The sequence below is a fragment of the Platalea leucorodia genome (assembly GCF_965183815.1).
Source record: "Platalea leucorodia genome assembly, chromosome: 9".
NCBI lineage: Eukaryota > Metazoa > Chordata > Aves > Pelecaniformes > Threskiornithidae > Platalea > Platalea leucorodia.
This window is the reverse complement of record NC_138831.1, coordinates 20921712-20938642: the sequence shown is the minus strand read 5'-3', so window position 1 is coordinate 20938642 and position 16931 is coordinate 20921712. Positions and strand designations below refer to the sequence as shown.

Below are 16931 nucleotides of genomic sequence, written 5' to 3'. Positions count from 1 at the left end.
CTCCTCCTTTTCAAATCGAGTGAAGAATCAGACAAACGAAGCCTATATTTAACTTCCTATTCACTGCAGCAGTTGCAAACAAGTTCTTGTAAACACTCCACAGGTCACAAATCTCCAATATCTTATCTAAATGCTAAGCTGCTGAAGTAGAGCTCAAAGCTCTTTCCAACAGGCTTTCTAGAGTGCCACTTACGACTGAGGCCACTGGCTAAGTAACAGCTGTAAAGCCAAAGCAAAAAGAAAGTATTTGTTAAACCTGATCTGTTGTCAAATTGATTTGCCTCTATTTAATAAAGGGAAACACCTGCACATAGATATATATATATAAAAATAAATAATTTGCTTTTGCCCCATATGCTATAAAAGCACAGCACACATTCATTTGGAAGACACAGACTGTGGCAAGTTCGCTTTTAACAGCAGGTCTGTCTCAAGTGTATAAAAGCTACCTTGATTTTTCACACCTTAAATTCCTCTAAAGATACTGCAACACGGTGTTGCAGCTTCTACAAAACATGAGTCTGACAAATCAGATGTATTCTCACAGCCATCTGGGTTACCATACATCATGGGCCCTACATAGCTAGAGAAAGCAAGTTTACTCGTTAATTTTCTTCTCCGGTTCAATACAGTATAAGAGGTGCCAAGAGCGTACCCTCTCAGACTGAAAGACACAGACTAACAAGCATTATGGGTAGAAAATAACATGCAGTTCTCTTCTTTGAAGATCATAAGAAAACTGCAAATGATAGCAAACCTGAAACAATAGAAGCTGCTTTGCACTCACAGAAGTGTCAACCCACCAAGCTCACTACCACAAGACACTGACCTTATCAGAATTTTTAAAAGATTTTGAATTTTCTTCTTGCTGTCATGTCACAATAGCATGAAGTACAAAAAACACAAAGTCTGGAAACACTTCACAATCTACCTTGTTTAATTTCCAGGTTTTAGGAAGATATTTTAACTGCAGTGAATGAAGAGCTTGGTTTACTTTTAACTGGTGAATGACACAACACCCTTAACAATTTTAACTAATATTTGAGTCAAGCTGCATTTACAAATCAGAATTAATTTTTAAGACTACTGTTTTTTGTTATCAGGTGAAGCAAGTTGTCTGTATTCTCAACTGCTGAAATACATATGAAAGTGCCAGTCCTAAGGATGCTACACAACTAACGAACAGAGCACAGAACAGAAATACATGTGATCTTACTTAACTAAAGCTAAGAATAATTAAGGGGAAAACCAGAAACCCTGAGTGGTGCTATTACAGGAAAAAATATACCTGCGTGCATAGCACCTGAAGAAGAGTGAAAACTATTTAGATTCCACATGGTGCACAACAGTGGTACTTATTCAGTCTGACTAATGGAGTTACAGGTTTTCTCTCAGTTCTATAAAAATAAAAGATGCATAAAGCATGCCTGATAATGCTCACTGGTTCAGATTTAGCTTACCTTCAAATTTTACTAAGTGTATTCAGGTCAACACTTGTGGTAAGAACTGCAAAATATTAAGACCTCAATTACATAAACAAGATTTGTACCCAACCAAAGAAAATGCCACTTGCACAGCATAAGAAAGAACACTTACAATATTTGGTCTAAATGGGAAATAAAGCAAACCATTCCAATATCTGCAAAAGTAAGGGTATCAATAATAATTTTGTATATGGTTACATTTAATCTAAGCAAAATCTGCATATTCAAGATTAACCTGATGTGGGTTTTATTGTAGAAGGTATGGGGGTGTTTAAGAAACTATCTAAAAAAAACCTGCATATGTAGTGTTTCAACACAAACCGAGCTTCAGACTGCTTTACCAATTCTTTTGAGACAGACTCAAAAGACTGAAGTTAAAAGGTCTTTTTTACCCCGTACATTTGTGGGCTGAGAGAACCAACCCCCATGAATCTGACAGGCATATCTTCCTCAGATCTGCCATGTAGCTTTACACACAGACCACAGTTCAGAAAAGTGAAATCTACCTTCCACTAGGCAGCAAGTGGTGTGAGGGCCTTCCAAAGCTCCAGGACTTTACCAGTTTTACTTACAATCCACAACAGTACTCAAACCAAAACAAGAGCACAAAACCTCATCTTCTGCAATAGCTCCAACATTTTCATTGAAGTTACTCTTTGGTTTGATTCAACCACTGACTAAGACACAGGACTATGTAGCCCCCTAGGCTTCCCTCCCAAATGCTTCCTGCTTTAAATAACTCACTGACATCTGCATTCACTGGTGCACTGATTTTGGTGCTTGAAGCTGCTTATCGCCTATAGTTAGCTGTAATGAGATCATGACTGCCTCCCCACACGTGCTTAAGCTGCTTAGACAGTACTGTCAAAGGACACAGAACAAACAGCCACCCCTATCTTCTTGTGCCTTTCTAAGATTTCTAAACTCACTTTTTGAAATGCTTGACAATACTTTGATACTAACAGTGGACAATGCTCATCGGAATTAAAGGTTACATTATATTTTGCATAAAGCCACTCCGGCAGCTTAAAAAATGGGGAAAAATGCAGCTCAGCATAGAACTGGGGGGGGGGGCGGGGAGAGAAATGTCACAGCAGAATATATGAGCTATACAATAGCTCACCTTTAGATTAGCACTTAAGTCAGTTGTGACAAAGACACAGGAGCATCCCCTGCAGAGAAGGCACTGCATCTCTCCTCTCCCTACCCCAGGAAGGTAGCTGTGGGGCTCGGCACCTTTGGTCATTACCTGTTGCACTTCAACCTAGCAAAGACCATTAGTCACACAGGTCAGGGGCCTCCCCGCCAGAGAAGTGAACTGTGTGACACAACCATTATTTAAACATGCTGTCTCTCAAGAAAACGAGGTCATTCAAGTCCTCTGGCAAACAAATGCTTACACCACAGGTATTACTACTGAGTCATATCTTTGTTGATAAAGAACTGGGGGAAAATGGATATGGTAGACTTTCTTCCAAATTTAGAACAGCACAAAGTAACCCCTTTCAGCCTGGAAGACTATCAAGCCAGCCCATCGTCTTTCAGCAAACTAACCTCAGAATAGAAAGGAAAAAAATAAAAACCAGACAATGATGGAGTTCTGAAATCATCCTAAGATAATTCAGCTGCAATTCAGCCACCTAAATGGCCAGAATTGCTACAGCATAACAGTTAGCCTCCAAATCTTGTAAGCTTAGTTCTTATTACAAAGAACTGACACTGATTTGACTAAAAGTTGACAAATATAAAACAGGACTCAGCTTTTCACTCAGTTCTAGTGCACTTACCTGGACATTCCTGTAGTATCCTCCAAAGATAAGAGCATACCTCCCACAAACCATATCTACATATACTTACTTGAAGGGTAAAATTACAAAGCGAGAGGTAAAAAGCAAGCAGCTTATTTCTCTTTGCATGATATTTAAGGTGGCTGCATATGTATTCTGGGCAAAACAGAAAAAAGTTACCTCAGAGATGTCACCCAAGCTCTCCCCGTTGAGCAGTCAGTGGAATATGGAGCCAACCTCTCACAATCAAGAGGGAGCAGGACGCCAGAAGCAAGTCAGCCTGCAAGATGTTGTATGGAAATGAGTTAGCAAGTGCTAAATTAGCTTTTATTTAGATCTTTACTTGCTCATCAATTCAGAAAGTTTGACAGCACACTTTCCCTCAAGTCTGGGACAGTGAGCTCCTTTCAGGCTGCAAATGCTCTCACTCATTCTACGCTCTGACAGATGCTCTTTACCAAACCTACCACTGGGGCTGAGGGCACCACTGCCCCCACCTGCAGTGGTCCCCTCATCCTCCCTCCATCCCTCAGCTGAAGTTTACTAACCAGCAGGTGGAGTAAAACAGGATGCATGCCTGTTCTTCACCTGACCTAGTTCACATGACACTGATGGGTATTAACGGAGAAAGGTTGAAGCATAGTATATTAAACTGTGGCAGCTGAACAGGCACTGCTGTAGGCCCTAATACAAGGGAGGTAGCGTTTAGCAAAGGAGCAGGACAGCTGGTGGAAGAGATAACCTTTCTAACTACAAAAGCTAAATCAGAGACAGCTTATCTATCCGAGCTCTCAACCACATGTAGTTACATCCTACCAGGACAGGCACATTACATCTCATAACCTTTCTCACTGCTTTCATCAGATTTGGTTGACACAGATCTTCTATAATATAACTATGGCAGCTACACCCATGTTATTTTTTAACAGAAACAATTGCACCAATGTTAACTACCGTGGATAGCACTACACAGCTAGAGAGGCACCCTATAATAGCAAAGCTTACTCCTTTACCCCCAGAGAAGGGGATAAAATAATTTGTTGTGAATGAAACTGACCACATACTGACAGGGGTTATGCAAAATAGAAGAAAGCTTAAAGCAGCTTGTCTTTTATACACAGTTAAAGCCACTCAAAATGCTTATAGACAAGCCTACAGAAATAAATGAAGGCAAATGACTTGCACCTTAGTACTATCTGCGGAGTAGTTCGCACCAATGGGGACTATATAGGAAGCACTGGCACCCCAACACGCCAATTAAGAGAACTGCATCTATTAGAAAGTACATCTACCCGAACAGCACACTGGGAAAGCCAAAAATAACAGCTGCTGCCACATCAGAACAGCACAAGCACTGCATACAGGCAAATGCCTGCAAAACAGAAACTAAGCAGCCATGCACAAACACTTCCTCTTCCTCCCCCACCACCCCTACAACAGCAGCAACAAACCTGAGATTAAACACTCACCAGCATCCTGCTCTGCATTCCTGTCACATCAGGAATATAAAAAAGGCAGACTGCTAGCTGCTCCTCCATACATCTGAAGGGTTCCTTCCATTTACAGCAAGTAATACAAATACTTGACATGATTCTTGCAGAGGTTTCTGTTGCATTTTCTTCTTTTTTCTTTCACTCCTTCTCTCTAGCTCACCCATTTCAGAGCTCACTAGGGACCCCTTGTATTTACTAGGCTTGGTTTTGATACATGCCTTCTCAAAGACTGAGAAGTCAGAAATAAAAGCAATATTCCTAGGCAAGTCACATTATATAAACAAGCAAGCACAGAGCCACGGCTCTACTGAGCTGCCACACACAAACTCTGCAAGTCAAGTTCAAATCTAAACCTGCCCAGCACCAAGACTGACAGTGTAACACCGTCAAATGCAAAAGTAAACAAATAAGACTGCAGTTTTCTGTCAATACTAACTTCTGAGACTATAAATCCCAGCATCAACACGGAACCATGATGCACGTCTCGAACAAGCTAATTCACAATGGGCAGACCAGGGGACCCCAACAGCATCAAGTGAAGTGCCTGGGTCACAACGCAATGCCCAAGTAACAGCCCAAACAAGGCCTCTGTCAGATTTTCTGTGGCTTCAGTATCTGCATATCAAACACAGACAGAAGAAACATACCTCCTCTAGAACACAGCTTGTGAATATTCAACTTCAAACGTACCACCTACATTTCTTATTACAATGGAAACCACGAGACAGTGCCACCCCCTACCTCAGCACGCCAGTCAGAACTCACCAGATCCACGACAACCTTTAGACACAGAGAATCAACTAAAAACTGAAATCTAAAAAGACAAGTGATCAAACCTTTTTACAAACATTTGGTGATCCATTGAACCAAAGAGACTGTGTCCTGTAAGCAGTTGTCAACAAACAGCTCCAAGCTTGTACGGGGCTCGTCATCTCGCACTACTCAAGTTCAACAAGGTCACATTTTCAGTTTGATAATTCTACCCAAAATGAATAAGCTCCAGACATGGGGGAGGGAAGCAGAGAAGAAACAAACTAGGCAGCTCAGATGGGATGAGAATAGCATGCAATGCATGATTAAGAAGAAACAACGCTTGTTCAGAAGGCTAATTACCTGATTAAGGGTGCAAGTACTACTTCAGCCTGGGCATTTTTCGACCTCTGAGTGCTTGCTATTTAACCTTGACTTCCAACTACATGCAATGCAGTACAGAATAACTTGCAAGTCAGTTGACTTACACAATCCGCCATGAGAGGGGATCCCAAAGCACATCTAATTTTGCTTTCTAGAATATTTTTTAAGAAGGACATGCCCAGTACTGTCATCTTGATGATGAAGCACACGATGATACTATTCACAAAAGTAGCAGGAAAGAAGCATGGACACTATTGTTCCATTTAATTTTTAAATATATGTAAATATGCATTTTAAAATTATATTTTTATATAACTAAATAAATATATAAAACCACATTGTTGCACTGTTTCACAGTCACAGTGCAGGTTACCCTGAACAAGAACAAGACTCCATTCCACCACCAGCCCCATGTTCCCACCTTTGCCCCTTGCACCAGCAAAATCATTTAAGTACCCACAAAGCCGGGGAGAAGAAAAAAAAAAAAAAAAAAACAGTTTGTCTTCAGTTTGATCAGTTCATAAGTCGGGGAACTCTGATTCCTACCTGCACAAACACCCCAGCTGGCACCAGCGACAGGGTAAGAATCCTGTTGGTTGCAGTCTATACTTACATGAGCTTAAAGTGACTGCGAAGCTACACACAGGAGGTGGCACAACCAAAACTCCTGGTGACTGGAAGCTGATCCTAGAAACTGTCCCCTTTCTCATCTCAACAGTGAATTGTACTCACTTGCTCTTTTTCTTTGTAAGAAACATGCAAAACTACCACAAGGTGCCTACTGGATAACCAGAGTAGAAACTAACCAAGGAAAGACAGGTGCACTGTTCAGAAGAGGGTCCTACCAGCATATCCCACCTTTTCCACCCCTGGGGTCATCAGAGATTTCTATGGTAATGACCTTGTACACATCAGCTTCCCCCTCAAGGAGCCAAGGATCACTTCCCCTGCTCTTCCAAAAGTCCTTATTAGACAGGAAACAAAGGCAAGGCTATGAAAAGGACACTTCAGATCCGCTTAGCAGGCTCTAACCAAGATGGCATAGGCTGTTTGTTCATGCACCTGGAAACGGTTGTGCTGAAAAAGCTGGGGAGGGTAAGAAACACTCTCTAACACTATCAGAAGAAAAATTAGCATTAGGACAATTCAAAACATTGACAAGAGTTTTATGCAGTTGAAACAGCAACCCAATGTTATCTTGCTATAGACAGAGTTCACAATCTCTTCAAAACTCACCACTTTCCTTCCAGCTCCAAAACAAAGCACTTACCTTTGGTCAGTGCTAAACTAACCCGACCACAGAAAAATATTTCTTAATAACAAGAAACTGTTCCACAGGATTAGGATGTCCCTAATAGACCTATTTCAGGTTATAGTGATGACATCTAATAATCAATATATCTAATTCTAAAGCACTTCCAAGCTCCTGACAGAATTTCTGTAAAAAGGAAATCAAAGTCTTAGTTCAGTGATATATAACAAGAATATATTATTTTTCTCTATCGAAAATCTGACCATATGCACATAGGTCCATGTATGAGCTGCAGGTGACAGTTGAGCACAAAGGGACTTGCAAGAGACATTATAGTATATTATTCTGTGAGACAAGCTACCAAGTTTACACAAATAGGCCTACCAACTATAGAAATATTACATTAAGAATGAACAGAGACCCAAGCCCACACTGTTCTGACAGCATTCAGTGCTTCATTAGCAAAGGCCAATCTTGGAATTCAGCTTCAGAAGCTCTGAACACCAAGTTAAGCTAGGTGAACTTGACGGGAGGAAAAGCAGGTGGAGCAGAAACACAGCAAGACAGGCTGAAATGAGAAAGGCAACAGATACTAAAACATATTGCTGGAAAGAAAAATGGGGGCCTTGCTGATTCAGAGCTTTAAGATGGAGGGACACTGAGCCTGGCACCAGTTTAAATCCAGAGCAGCTGAAAACTGAACAGGAGTCAGTACCACCTCTCCTAATTCAAGTCCTACTTGGAAACCCCAGGGAAGGTTGTTGATTGCAGCCCAGGTCTGCAGACCCACGAGCACATAAGTCTCCAGGGACTGCCAGGCATCCTCCAGTAACCACTGGGCAGCCAGCATGACCAGAGCCTGCCCGCACCCCCTCCTCCGCGGGGGTGGCCGTACGCTGGGACGCAGGAAGGGCCCCCAACCCCACCAGCTTCCTCACCATGTCGGTTTCATGTTACCACCGCGGTTTGCCGAGTTCCTTCCTGCGCGCTGCCCCTGTAGAAAGGAAGGGCACAAAGGGAGGGGACGCTAGATCCGCTGGCCGGGCAGGGCCCCGGGCAGGAGCGGCGCGGCCCTGCCCGGGCACCGCGCTGCCCGCGGGCTGCCCCTGCCGAGCCCAGCTCCCAGAGCTCTCCCCGCGCCGCGGGACCGCCCCAGCTCTTCACGGGGCCGCGCCTGTGCGTGTCCCCTCCCGAGGCGCCGCGCCTGGCTCTCCCCCTCCTCAATCGGACCGCGCCGGGCTCTCCCCTCTCCCACCCGCCCTCACGGGGCCGTGCCCGGTGCTCCCCTTCCTCCCCTCACGGCAGGGCGCCCGGTTCTCGCTCCCTCCCCTCACGGCAGCATGCCCGGCTCAGCCCGCCCGCCCCTCAGCCTTCGCCGGGCTCTCGCCGCCGTGGCTCACCGGGGCCGGCCCTGCCTGCCCAGCCGGAGGCCGGCGACACCGGGCCGCCAGCGCCGCCGCTCCCCGCCGCCCGCTCCCCGCCGTTCGAATCAACAACAAGATGGCGACGGCCGAGGGGGCGGAGCCCCGATGCTGGCCGTCATAGCAACCGCGCCGTCCAAAACCCGCCCCCCCGCCTCTTGAGGCAACCAAAGCCGAGACCCGCCCGCTGGGGGCGCTGTAGAAAAGCTGATAGGTCGAAGCTACCGTCACTCAAGCGGAGAGCCGCCCCGCCCCTTTCCGTGCGCGAACTGCCTCCGGATGGCCGCTCACGTTAGGTACACGTGACGCCCTCCAGTGCCCCGCCTCCCCGAGGGCTGCGCCGCTTCATTGGCTATCCGCGGCGGAGGGGGGGAGGCGCTCGGCCAATGGGCACGCCGGGCGCGGAGCGGCGCGCGGCGGGAGGCTGTGTGAGGCGCGGCGCGGCCCGGCCCGGCGGGGCCGCTCTCCCTGTCGGAGGCCGGGCTCGGAGGCCGGTCTGACGCCTCAGCCCGCCGCATCCGCCCTCCCCCGAGGCCTTGGGCAAGTGCGGCGGCCCCGGCGGGGCGGCACATCCCGCTTGGTGCGGTGCATCCTGCGGGGTCAGCCGGGCTAAACCCAGCTTCCCCCGCTGCGGCCTGGCCCCAAAGAGCTCCCGTGGAGCAGCGAGTGGAACGTGTTCGCACACCGATCCGGTACAATAAAGGGTTAATTCCCGAACGGCCACAGTTCCGTGGACTCGGGGCAAGAGGACCCTTCTTGGCTGTGAAATTTCATGACTGGCGCCTGCCCTCACCCTCCTCCCTAGCCACCTACTGGGAGTAGCCACCTACTCCCCAAATTAGCCTCTTTCCTCTTATCCCGCCAGCGCTTCATTTCCCTGGGAGCTGCTGAGGAGACTCCTTTCCTTTGAAATTCAAATAACCGGTTTCCCACCTCCCTGGCGTGACTGACTCCTTCAAAGCGCTCCCGCTGGTTCGCCAGGCCCTGCTAACTCTCCCGCAGCATGTTCGCGCTTACCTGCGCGCCCGCTAATTCACTTTTCCTCCCAATTAAGAAACTTGGCCCCTCTGCTGACCAGCTGTTTGCCCACCCGCTTGCACCTGGGAGTGCTCAAGCAAGGGAGAGCTTGAGGGGGACATGGGACATGGGGCAAAAGTTTCACAAAATTACCTATGATTGAGTTTTCTTGCCCCAGATCACATCTCTGTGGAGGACTGCCCTGGCTGGGTCACATCCAGAGGCTATGGAGATGCTGCCGTGACTGGAGCAGACCCTGCCAAAGCCCTTGGCACATTTTTTGCAGTGCCAACCTCGGCCCGGGGCCAGTGTTGCCGTAACCGCCATCCTGGTCCTGGTTTGTGCCACCTGCATCCCTGACTGGAGACGGCGCTAATGACTGCCACAGCCAGCAGTGGGACTGCTCGGCCATGGCACTCCCCACGGCAATCACAGCAGCAGGTGCAATGTCTACCACTATTTATTGGGTCCACGCTGGCTGGGGCGGTTCAGGGCCTGGCTGCACCCTGTGGGCAGCGAGTTTGGCCACGGAGGAGGGATCCTCTCCTCCTCCCGGGCCTGAGGGCCACAATGGGTGTCTGCCGGCGCCCGGTGCTCTGCCCAGCGCAGCCTGCAGGGAGCTGTGGGTCGTGGGGAGTCCCTCACCGGGTCAAGCCACTCAGATCCAGCACCGTGCCCCGGTCATGCTGTTGAAGAGACAGTCCCTGCCATTGCCTGAGATGGGAGGCAGCACTCAGCCCTCACCCCGTGGGTGCTGCCCGGGCACTGCTGCCCGGTGTCCGTCTCTCCTGTCCCCCAGACCCCTCTGCCCCGAGGGACGCAGCCTGAGGCCGCAGGGGCTGTGGGACAGGGCACTCACGTGGGTCCTGGGCACGGCCATCGAACTGCCCCTGTGTGGAGGAGAGACAGGAGAGGATGCTGAGGGTCCCAGGGTGCCCGCCCGCTCCTCCTTGCCACCCCTCTGCTCTGCTACATCCCAGGAGCTGCGGAGGGGATGGGGGGAGGCCACGCCATCAGTGACGGGCCCCCAGCCTCGACTCAAGGGTTGCCAGCCAGGCTTTGCACTGCCAGTTGCGCCCCGTTGATCCCATCGCCTCGACCGATTTCCACCTACCTGATTGTCCCCTTACCCAGCCTGTGTGTCCCTGGCAGGGCCCTGGGTGCTGAAAGGGATTGCAGCAGTGGCTGTGCTCCCCCAAGCACCACCACCTTTCAGCGATGCTTGAGAGCGGCAAGCCAGACTGCCAGCGTGCCTGCTCGTGTCCCCTCGTGCTGGCGCACACCATTGTTGTGCTCGGAGGATGCTGTGCTGGGGGAGCTGCAGCCCTGGAGCCCCCCTGCTGCCAGCACTGCCCGCAGGAGCTGAGCCCGAGTCTTCTCCTTTTCATGCTCTCTACAGCCCTGGTGCCACCAAGCACCATGTCTCCAGCCTCACCAATGAACGTGGATCCAGCCATGCATCACCCTGGGGCAGTTACGCTGCTGGAGGCGGCTGTCATCCTGCCTGCAGGTTTGCATGCCTCCTCCTGGCCGTGCAGGCTCCCAGCGCAGGCTGGGCTGGCTCCAGTGCTTCCTCGGGCTCTCCCCTCCACCACCTCTCACCCCTGGTTCATCCTCCGGGCAGCCGGCTCACCTCCTCCCGGGGCGCCTTCCCCAGCAAATCGGGGCTACCCCAGTGAGCCACAGTAGCCCCAGCCCTGGCACCAGGCCCCAGCCCTGCAGCAGGCAGCAGCGTCAGCACTGTGCCATCCCACCCTGCCCACCGCAGAGTTTCTGCCCCAGCCTGGCCACCGACACGGCTGTCCCCCGGCCAAATCGCCATCTCTGCTCCCATGGCTCCCATCAGTGCTGCACCCTCAGCCTGGGGTAGAGGTGGCTCCCTGGCACAGTGACCCATGGACCCAGCCAAACGTGGGGTACATTAAACACCCCCCACGTGCTGCATCTCCTGGCTGCCTGCAAGGACGCTACGGGAGCCTGTGCCAACGTGCATGGCTGCCCCTTGCTACCGATCCAACCGCCCTGGCCACACAGCACCCACCTCTTGCCCAAGAGCAGCTTGCCAGGGTCTCCGTTGCTGCAAGAGGAGCAGAAGGCAGTCATGAGCCCCTGGTCTTGCTCGCTGTGCTGTGCCATGGCGTGCCGTGCTGTGCCACGGGGCTGGGGCTCACCTGCACAGCAGGCTCCGGGCCATGCAGCCCAGGGTGGCCAGCAGCAGGGCACCAGAGATGGTCAGCACGGCCACAAACCAGGCTGGCGGATTCCACACCACCTCCATCCGCGTGACAACCAGCGGCTCCTTCCACAGCGTCTGCAGAGGCAGTGGGGTGAGGGGGCATATGAGGGCCTGGGGGCCTGACGGATGCAGGAGCACTGCCTGGCCAGTGGGCTCTGCTCACCGTGTGCCGGGTAGTGGTGCTGGGTGGCACCGGGGTGCTCCAGGGGGTGACATGCACCACCAGTGCCACCACAGTGCTGCGGCGGGGGGCACTGGGGCCACCCCACACCTCCACGAGCAGCACAAAGGTGCGGGGCTCAGCCAGGTCACCGGGGAAGTAGAAGAGGGTGTTTCCCTCCAGCTGAAAACACCCGTCCTCGTTGCCTGGACGAGAGGGTGTGCTCAGTGCCACATTGCAGTGAGGGGCTGGGTTGTGCTGTGGCTTGGCCGCTCCCTACCTCCAGTGATGGTGTATGCCAGTGTGGTGGTGGCGGGGCTGCCCTGGCACGCCAGGCGGGTAACAGGCTGGCGGCTGCCTGACCTGGCCATGATCCACAGCTCCTGCACCTCAGGGGTGCACACCGGCGCCTGGTCCAGCACAGCCTGCTGGGAGTCGGGGGAGGCTGTATGGCACCTGCGGTGCTTCCACCCACCGCCATTCACCCAACGGGCTTGCTCTCGCACCTGCAGGTGAACAGCCACGTCGCACAGGCGGCTCCGCCGCTTTGCCGGGTCCAGGTCATTGAGGATGTCTGTCAGCCGCACTGTCAGCCTGTAACTCTTGTGCCGCTGGGAGTCGAGGGGTCCCACCACGCGGATCTCGCCTGCAGAGTGGTGCGAGCTGCTGAGCGCCCACAGGTGCCACGGGGTGCAGCGGGGCTGGGGAAGAGGCCGGGCACTCACCGGTGCACGTGTCGATGGAGAAGGGCTGCGTGGGGCCGGGGCCCCCCTCCAGGCTGTACTCAAGGCTGTCCAGTGGGTAGTCACGGTCGGTGCCGGCCACACGCCCCACGACACTTCCAAAAGCTGCCGTCTCCAGCACGGTGAAGGTGGCACCACTGGGGCATGCCGGTGTGAATTCATTGACAGGCGTCACCGTCACGAGCACAGGCACGCGGGCTGTGCAGCACATGGCAGCTCAGCCATGCTGCCACCACCCTGGAGCCCTCACTGGGCTGGGTGTGCTCTTCCCTGGACAGGCTGGGGGACATGGGGACGGTGGCACCAGGGCAGCCGGGGAGGAATGTTTCCTCTGTGATCTGCTGGTTTTGGGGTCGGGAAGGGCCTTTTCCCACCTCCCCCATGACCTTCCCCATTGCACCCCCCCGGGGACATGGGCACTCACTGCTCCGTGAGGACTGCCCTCCCACCGTCACCACGATGGTGGCCGTGAACTGGAAGCCCACAGCAGCCACAGCCTCTGAGTCGTAGTCCAGGGTGGAGTTGACCTGCCAAGCCAGGGCAGGGCAGGGGTCAGGCAGAGCCAGGGTGCCCTGCAAAGCTGGGGTGTCCCGCAAAGCTAGGGTGCCCTGGAAAGCTGTGATGCCAGGGAAGCCGGAGGGAGCAAGGGGGGAACAGGCAGGCCTGGGCAGGGCAGAGAGCCCCGGGAGCCCCAGCCCAGGACCCGGCGTGACAGCACATGTCAGATGGTCCCCACTGTCCTGCTGGGCTCCCCCAGGTCCTGGGCGCTGCCCATGGCCCCGCTTACCTGCAACTGCGGCCCCTCCATGCGGAAGCGGGAGCGGGAGGCGGGAGGGCCCTCAAGGGCATAGCGCAGGGACCCCTCAGTGCCAGCGGGGTCGGTGCACCTCAGTGTCACCAGGGTGCTGCCGGGGGACACCGTCTCAGGCACTTGGGACCTGCGGCAGGGCAGCCGGCGGCTCAGGTCCCATCCCCTGTGTCCCGGGCACAGCAGAGCATCCCCTGCGCCCCACACCCCCCGCCCCAACTGTACACAGAGAGGGCCGGGATGCAGCTTGGCGCCCGCCTGTCCGTCGCCTGCAGGGTGATGTTGAGCATGATGGTGGCGTGGTCGGAGGGGTGCAGCGCGTTGTAAGCCCGGACAAGGAGGTGCGCATGGGCCACCTCCAGCTGGCAGGTGCTGCGGATCTTGCCCGTCACTGCAGGAGATGGCACGGCCTCGTGACAGGCACAGAGGTGGGGACAGGGTGGCCCTGGGGACCTCGCCGCCCCACTCACTCTCATCAATGGTGAAGAGTGTGGGCACCGTGGGAGCCAGGATGGCATAGCGGACATTGTCACCACTGGCGTGGACCTCTGTGACCACCTCCAAGGGGCCAGTGCCCTCCGGCACTGTCACAGCCCTCTGCGACTCGCTGCAGGCAAGGTGAGCAGTTTGACATGGCCTGGTGCCACCAGCAACCCCCACCCAGCCTGGCCCCACTCACGGGAAGGTGACACGGGGACGGCGTGATGGCAGCACCTCCACCCTCACGACCCCACTGCAGTTGTGCCCATGGCGGTCCATCACCTCAATCTCCAGCCTGAATGTCTGTGGGGCAGTGCTGGGGCAGCCATGGGACAGCCCCAAGTGGCACCAGGGACAGAGATGAGGACAGGGATGGGGGAGACAGGAGTAGGGATGGGGATGAGGATAATAATAGGGACAGAGACAGGAATGCGGATGGAGACAGGGATGAGAACGGGGCTTGGAGCAGGAACAGGGGTGGGAATAGAGATGGAGATGGGGATAAGGACAAGCTGGAGACCAGAATGGGGACAGAAATAGGGACAGGGATGAGGACTGGGACAGGACTCGAGATGCAGAAGGGGATGGAGCCGGGGACGGGGACAGGGATAGGGACAGGGCTGGAGCACTCCCGGGGCCAGGGGGAGATGGGTGCCTGATGGGAGGAGCAGGATGCAGAGTGCTGTGGGCAGTGCCAGCGAGGGGCTAAGCCCAGGCGGGCTGAGAGGTGGCTGTGACAGCCTGGGGACGCTGCTGCCCACCTGGGTGTCCTTGCTGGGGTTGAAGCCACCGGCAGGCGCCAGCACCAGGCCCTGGCGGGTGAGTGTGAGCGGCGTGTCATGGTTTCGGAGCCTGAACTGCAGAGACACAGGCAGCAGGAAGAGGGTGGGAACCCGTGTCCCCCCCTCCACACCTGGGGTCCTGCCGTCCCCAAAGCTGCTCCCACTTGTGGGGACTGCAGGACCCCAGGGCAGCTGCCACTCACCATCAGCCCACCGAGCGGCTGCGGCAGCACCACATACAGGGGTGTCCGGGGTGCCACATCCGCCAGCACCTGCACCACGTCTCCCCCTGCGGCACAGCCCGGCTGTGGGAGCCCAGTGCTGACTGGCAGTCGCAGCCCCTGCCACCCCGTGCCCCCCAGCTCCTACCCGTGCTGGCAAAGGGGGCATCACAGCGCAGTGTCTGCCCTGCCGTCACCCGGACAAAGAGCTGCTCTTCCACCTCGTCCTCGCCAGGACAAGCGGCCCACAAGGTCAGGGTGTACTGGTTCACCTGGCGGGCATCAAGCTCTGCACCAGCACGCAGTGTCACCTGCCATGGAGACACAGCACTCAGCAGGGTGCCCATGGGCTCCTGGCCCCCTCCCCGTCCCCTAGCCACACCTCTGCCTGAAACATGGCGGCGGCCGCGGGGTCGGCGCTAATAGTGATGGGGTTGAAGGGGTGGCCAGGTTCGTTGCTGTGCAGGGTGACGTTGGGGCTGCCGCTCGCATTGCTGCAGGACACGGTCACCTCGGCCACACGGGTGCCTGGCGCTGCATCCTCGCTCAGGGCCACCACGCGTGGCAGGTCAGGCAGGGCTGGCGGGAGGCCCCGGTACTGGCCTTGCACCCAGCCAGTGCCACCGACAGCTTGCCTGGCTGTGCTTAGGGAGCCATGCTCCTGCAGCTGTGCACCCACATGGGCATAGGTCTCCCTGCCAGGCGCAGCAGGGCCCAGGGCACCCCGCTCTTACCTGTTGCACTGACAAAAGTCCCTGCAAAGAGGAGAGTGTCACCCCAGCCTGCCAGGCATGTCCTGGCAATGCCCTGGGGAGGGCCTAGAGATGCCCCCATGATGCTCCAGAGATGCCCGAGTGGTGCCTGGCTATGGCCCAGCGATGCCCCCAAGATACCCCAGTAATGCCCTGGCAATACCCTGAGGATGCCCCAGTGATGTCCCCTCCCTGCCTGAACCAGCCAGGCAGCTGCCGGCCCCTCTGCCCATTCTGGGCGTCAGCCCCAGACACAGGGGGGCACCTGGGGGAAGCCTGACCTCTGTCCCCCTCCTTTTGGTCCCCTACTCAGGGTCTGGCAAAGGGTGTCCTTGGTGCTGTGAGCTTAAAGTACCTACCTGGGACACGGAGGCTGAGGAGGAGGAGGAAGGTGAGGCGTCCGTGCATGCCCATGGCTCGTTGGCTGTTTGGGACAAGCTGGAGCCCGTTGCCACGGGTGCTGGGCACCACCCCAGCCCAGCGTCACGCCAGCCACCCGCAGCTGCCAGCCCGGCCCCAGGGCAGGGACAGGGCATGGCCCTGATGCCCCCAGCTCCCGCACGCCTCCGCTCCCAGCCTGTCACCATCCCCTGGGTGCCAGCCCCAGCCGGCACGGGGCAGGCGGGCAGCGATGCTCTGCGGGGTTTCGCTGCCGCACCACGCTGCCTCGCTCAGGAACCGGGAAAATTAGCTAGGAGCTAATTTTTGGCCCTCTTCTCCTTCATTTGCAAACCAGAGCCGCTTCTCCCGGAATTCCTATTAAGCGCTATTAGCTCCCAATTAATAGGTGCTGGCGGAGCGCGGCCCCAGTGGCCGGGGTCACCTGTCCCTCCTCCAATACCCAAACCGATTTCGGCAGCCCGGTGGCCGCGGGTGCCTCCGCCGGGGCCCTGTAACGGGGCTGCCCTCCTTTATCCCGAGGCCCCGGGACCCCCGGTGCCTGCGGTGCCGGGGTGCTGCCGACGGGTGCCCCGGGTCCTGCCTCGCCCAGCGGTGCCCGCTGCCGCCGTGCCCGGGTGGTGCCCGGCGCGGGGCCCCGGGGCGGCGGGGCGGGGCCGGGCGGGGCGGGGCGGGGCCCCGGGGCGGCGGTGCCGGTGCCGGTACGGGCCGGGCTCACGTTACGGCGGCCCCATTGGCTGCGGCGGGGCGGGGCGGTGCCGC

At 54.9% G+C, this 16931-nt stretch overlaps 2 protein-coding genes across 4 annotated transcripts in view; both read right to left on the bottom strand.

Annotated features, from left to right (window-relative positions):
* The window catches only part of IP6K1 (inositol hexakisphosphate kinase 1), a 39383-nt gene extending 30746 nt beyond the window's left edge, over positions 1–8637 (bottom strand). For 2 of the 3 annotated variants that reach the window (XM_082322758.1, XM_082322760.1), the window contains exons 1-3: positions 8551–8637; positions 8089–8144; positions 3452–3551 (exon numbers count right to left, since the gene is read on the bottom strand). The gene's annotated coding sequence lies outside the window, so the exon portion shown is untranslated. Of the gene's footprint in view, positions 1–3451; positions 3552–4740; positions 7337–8088; positions 8145–8550 lie in introns of all 3 variants that reach the window. The other variant, XM_082322759.1, reaches the window with a different exon arrangement.
* A 967-nt stretch (positions 8638–9604) lies between these two features.
* CDHR4 (cadherin related family member 4) lies at positions 9605–16184 on the bottom strand (the record flags this gene model as incomplete). The annotated part of the gene is made up of 18 exons (XM_082321287.1): positions 9605–9671; positions 11630–11665; positions 11760–11899; positions 11988–12190; positions 12265–12409; positions 12491–12630; positions 12710–12925; positions 13152–13254; positions 13515–13665; positions 13761–13926; positions 14006–14142; positions 14215–14318; positions 14777–14872; positions 15001–15086; positions 15167–15329; positions 15401–15597; positions 15753–15773; positions 16130–16184. 18 exons carry the CDS (start codon positions 16182–16184, stop codon positions 9605–9607), a joined length of 2226 nt encoding a protein of 741 aa, XP_082177413.1.
* Between the last annotated feature and the right edge of the window lie 747 nt (positions 16185–16931).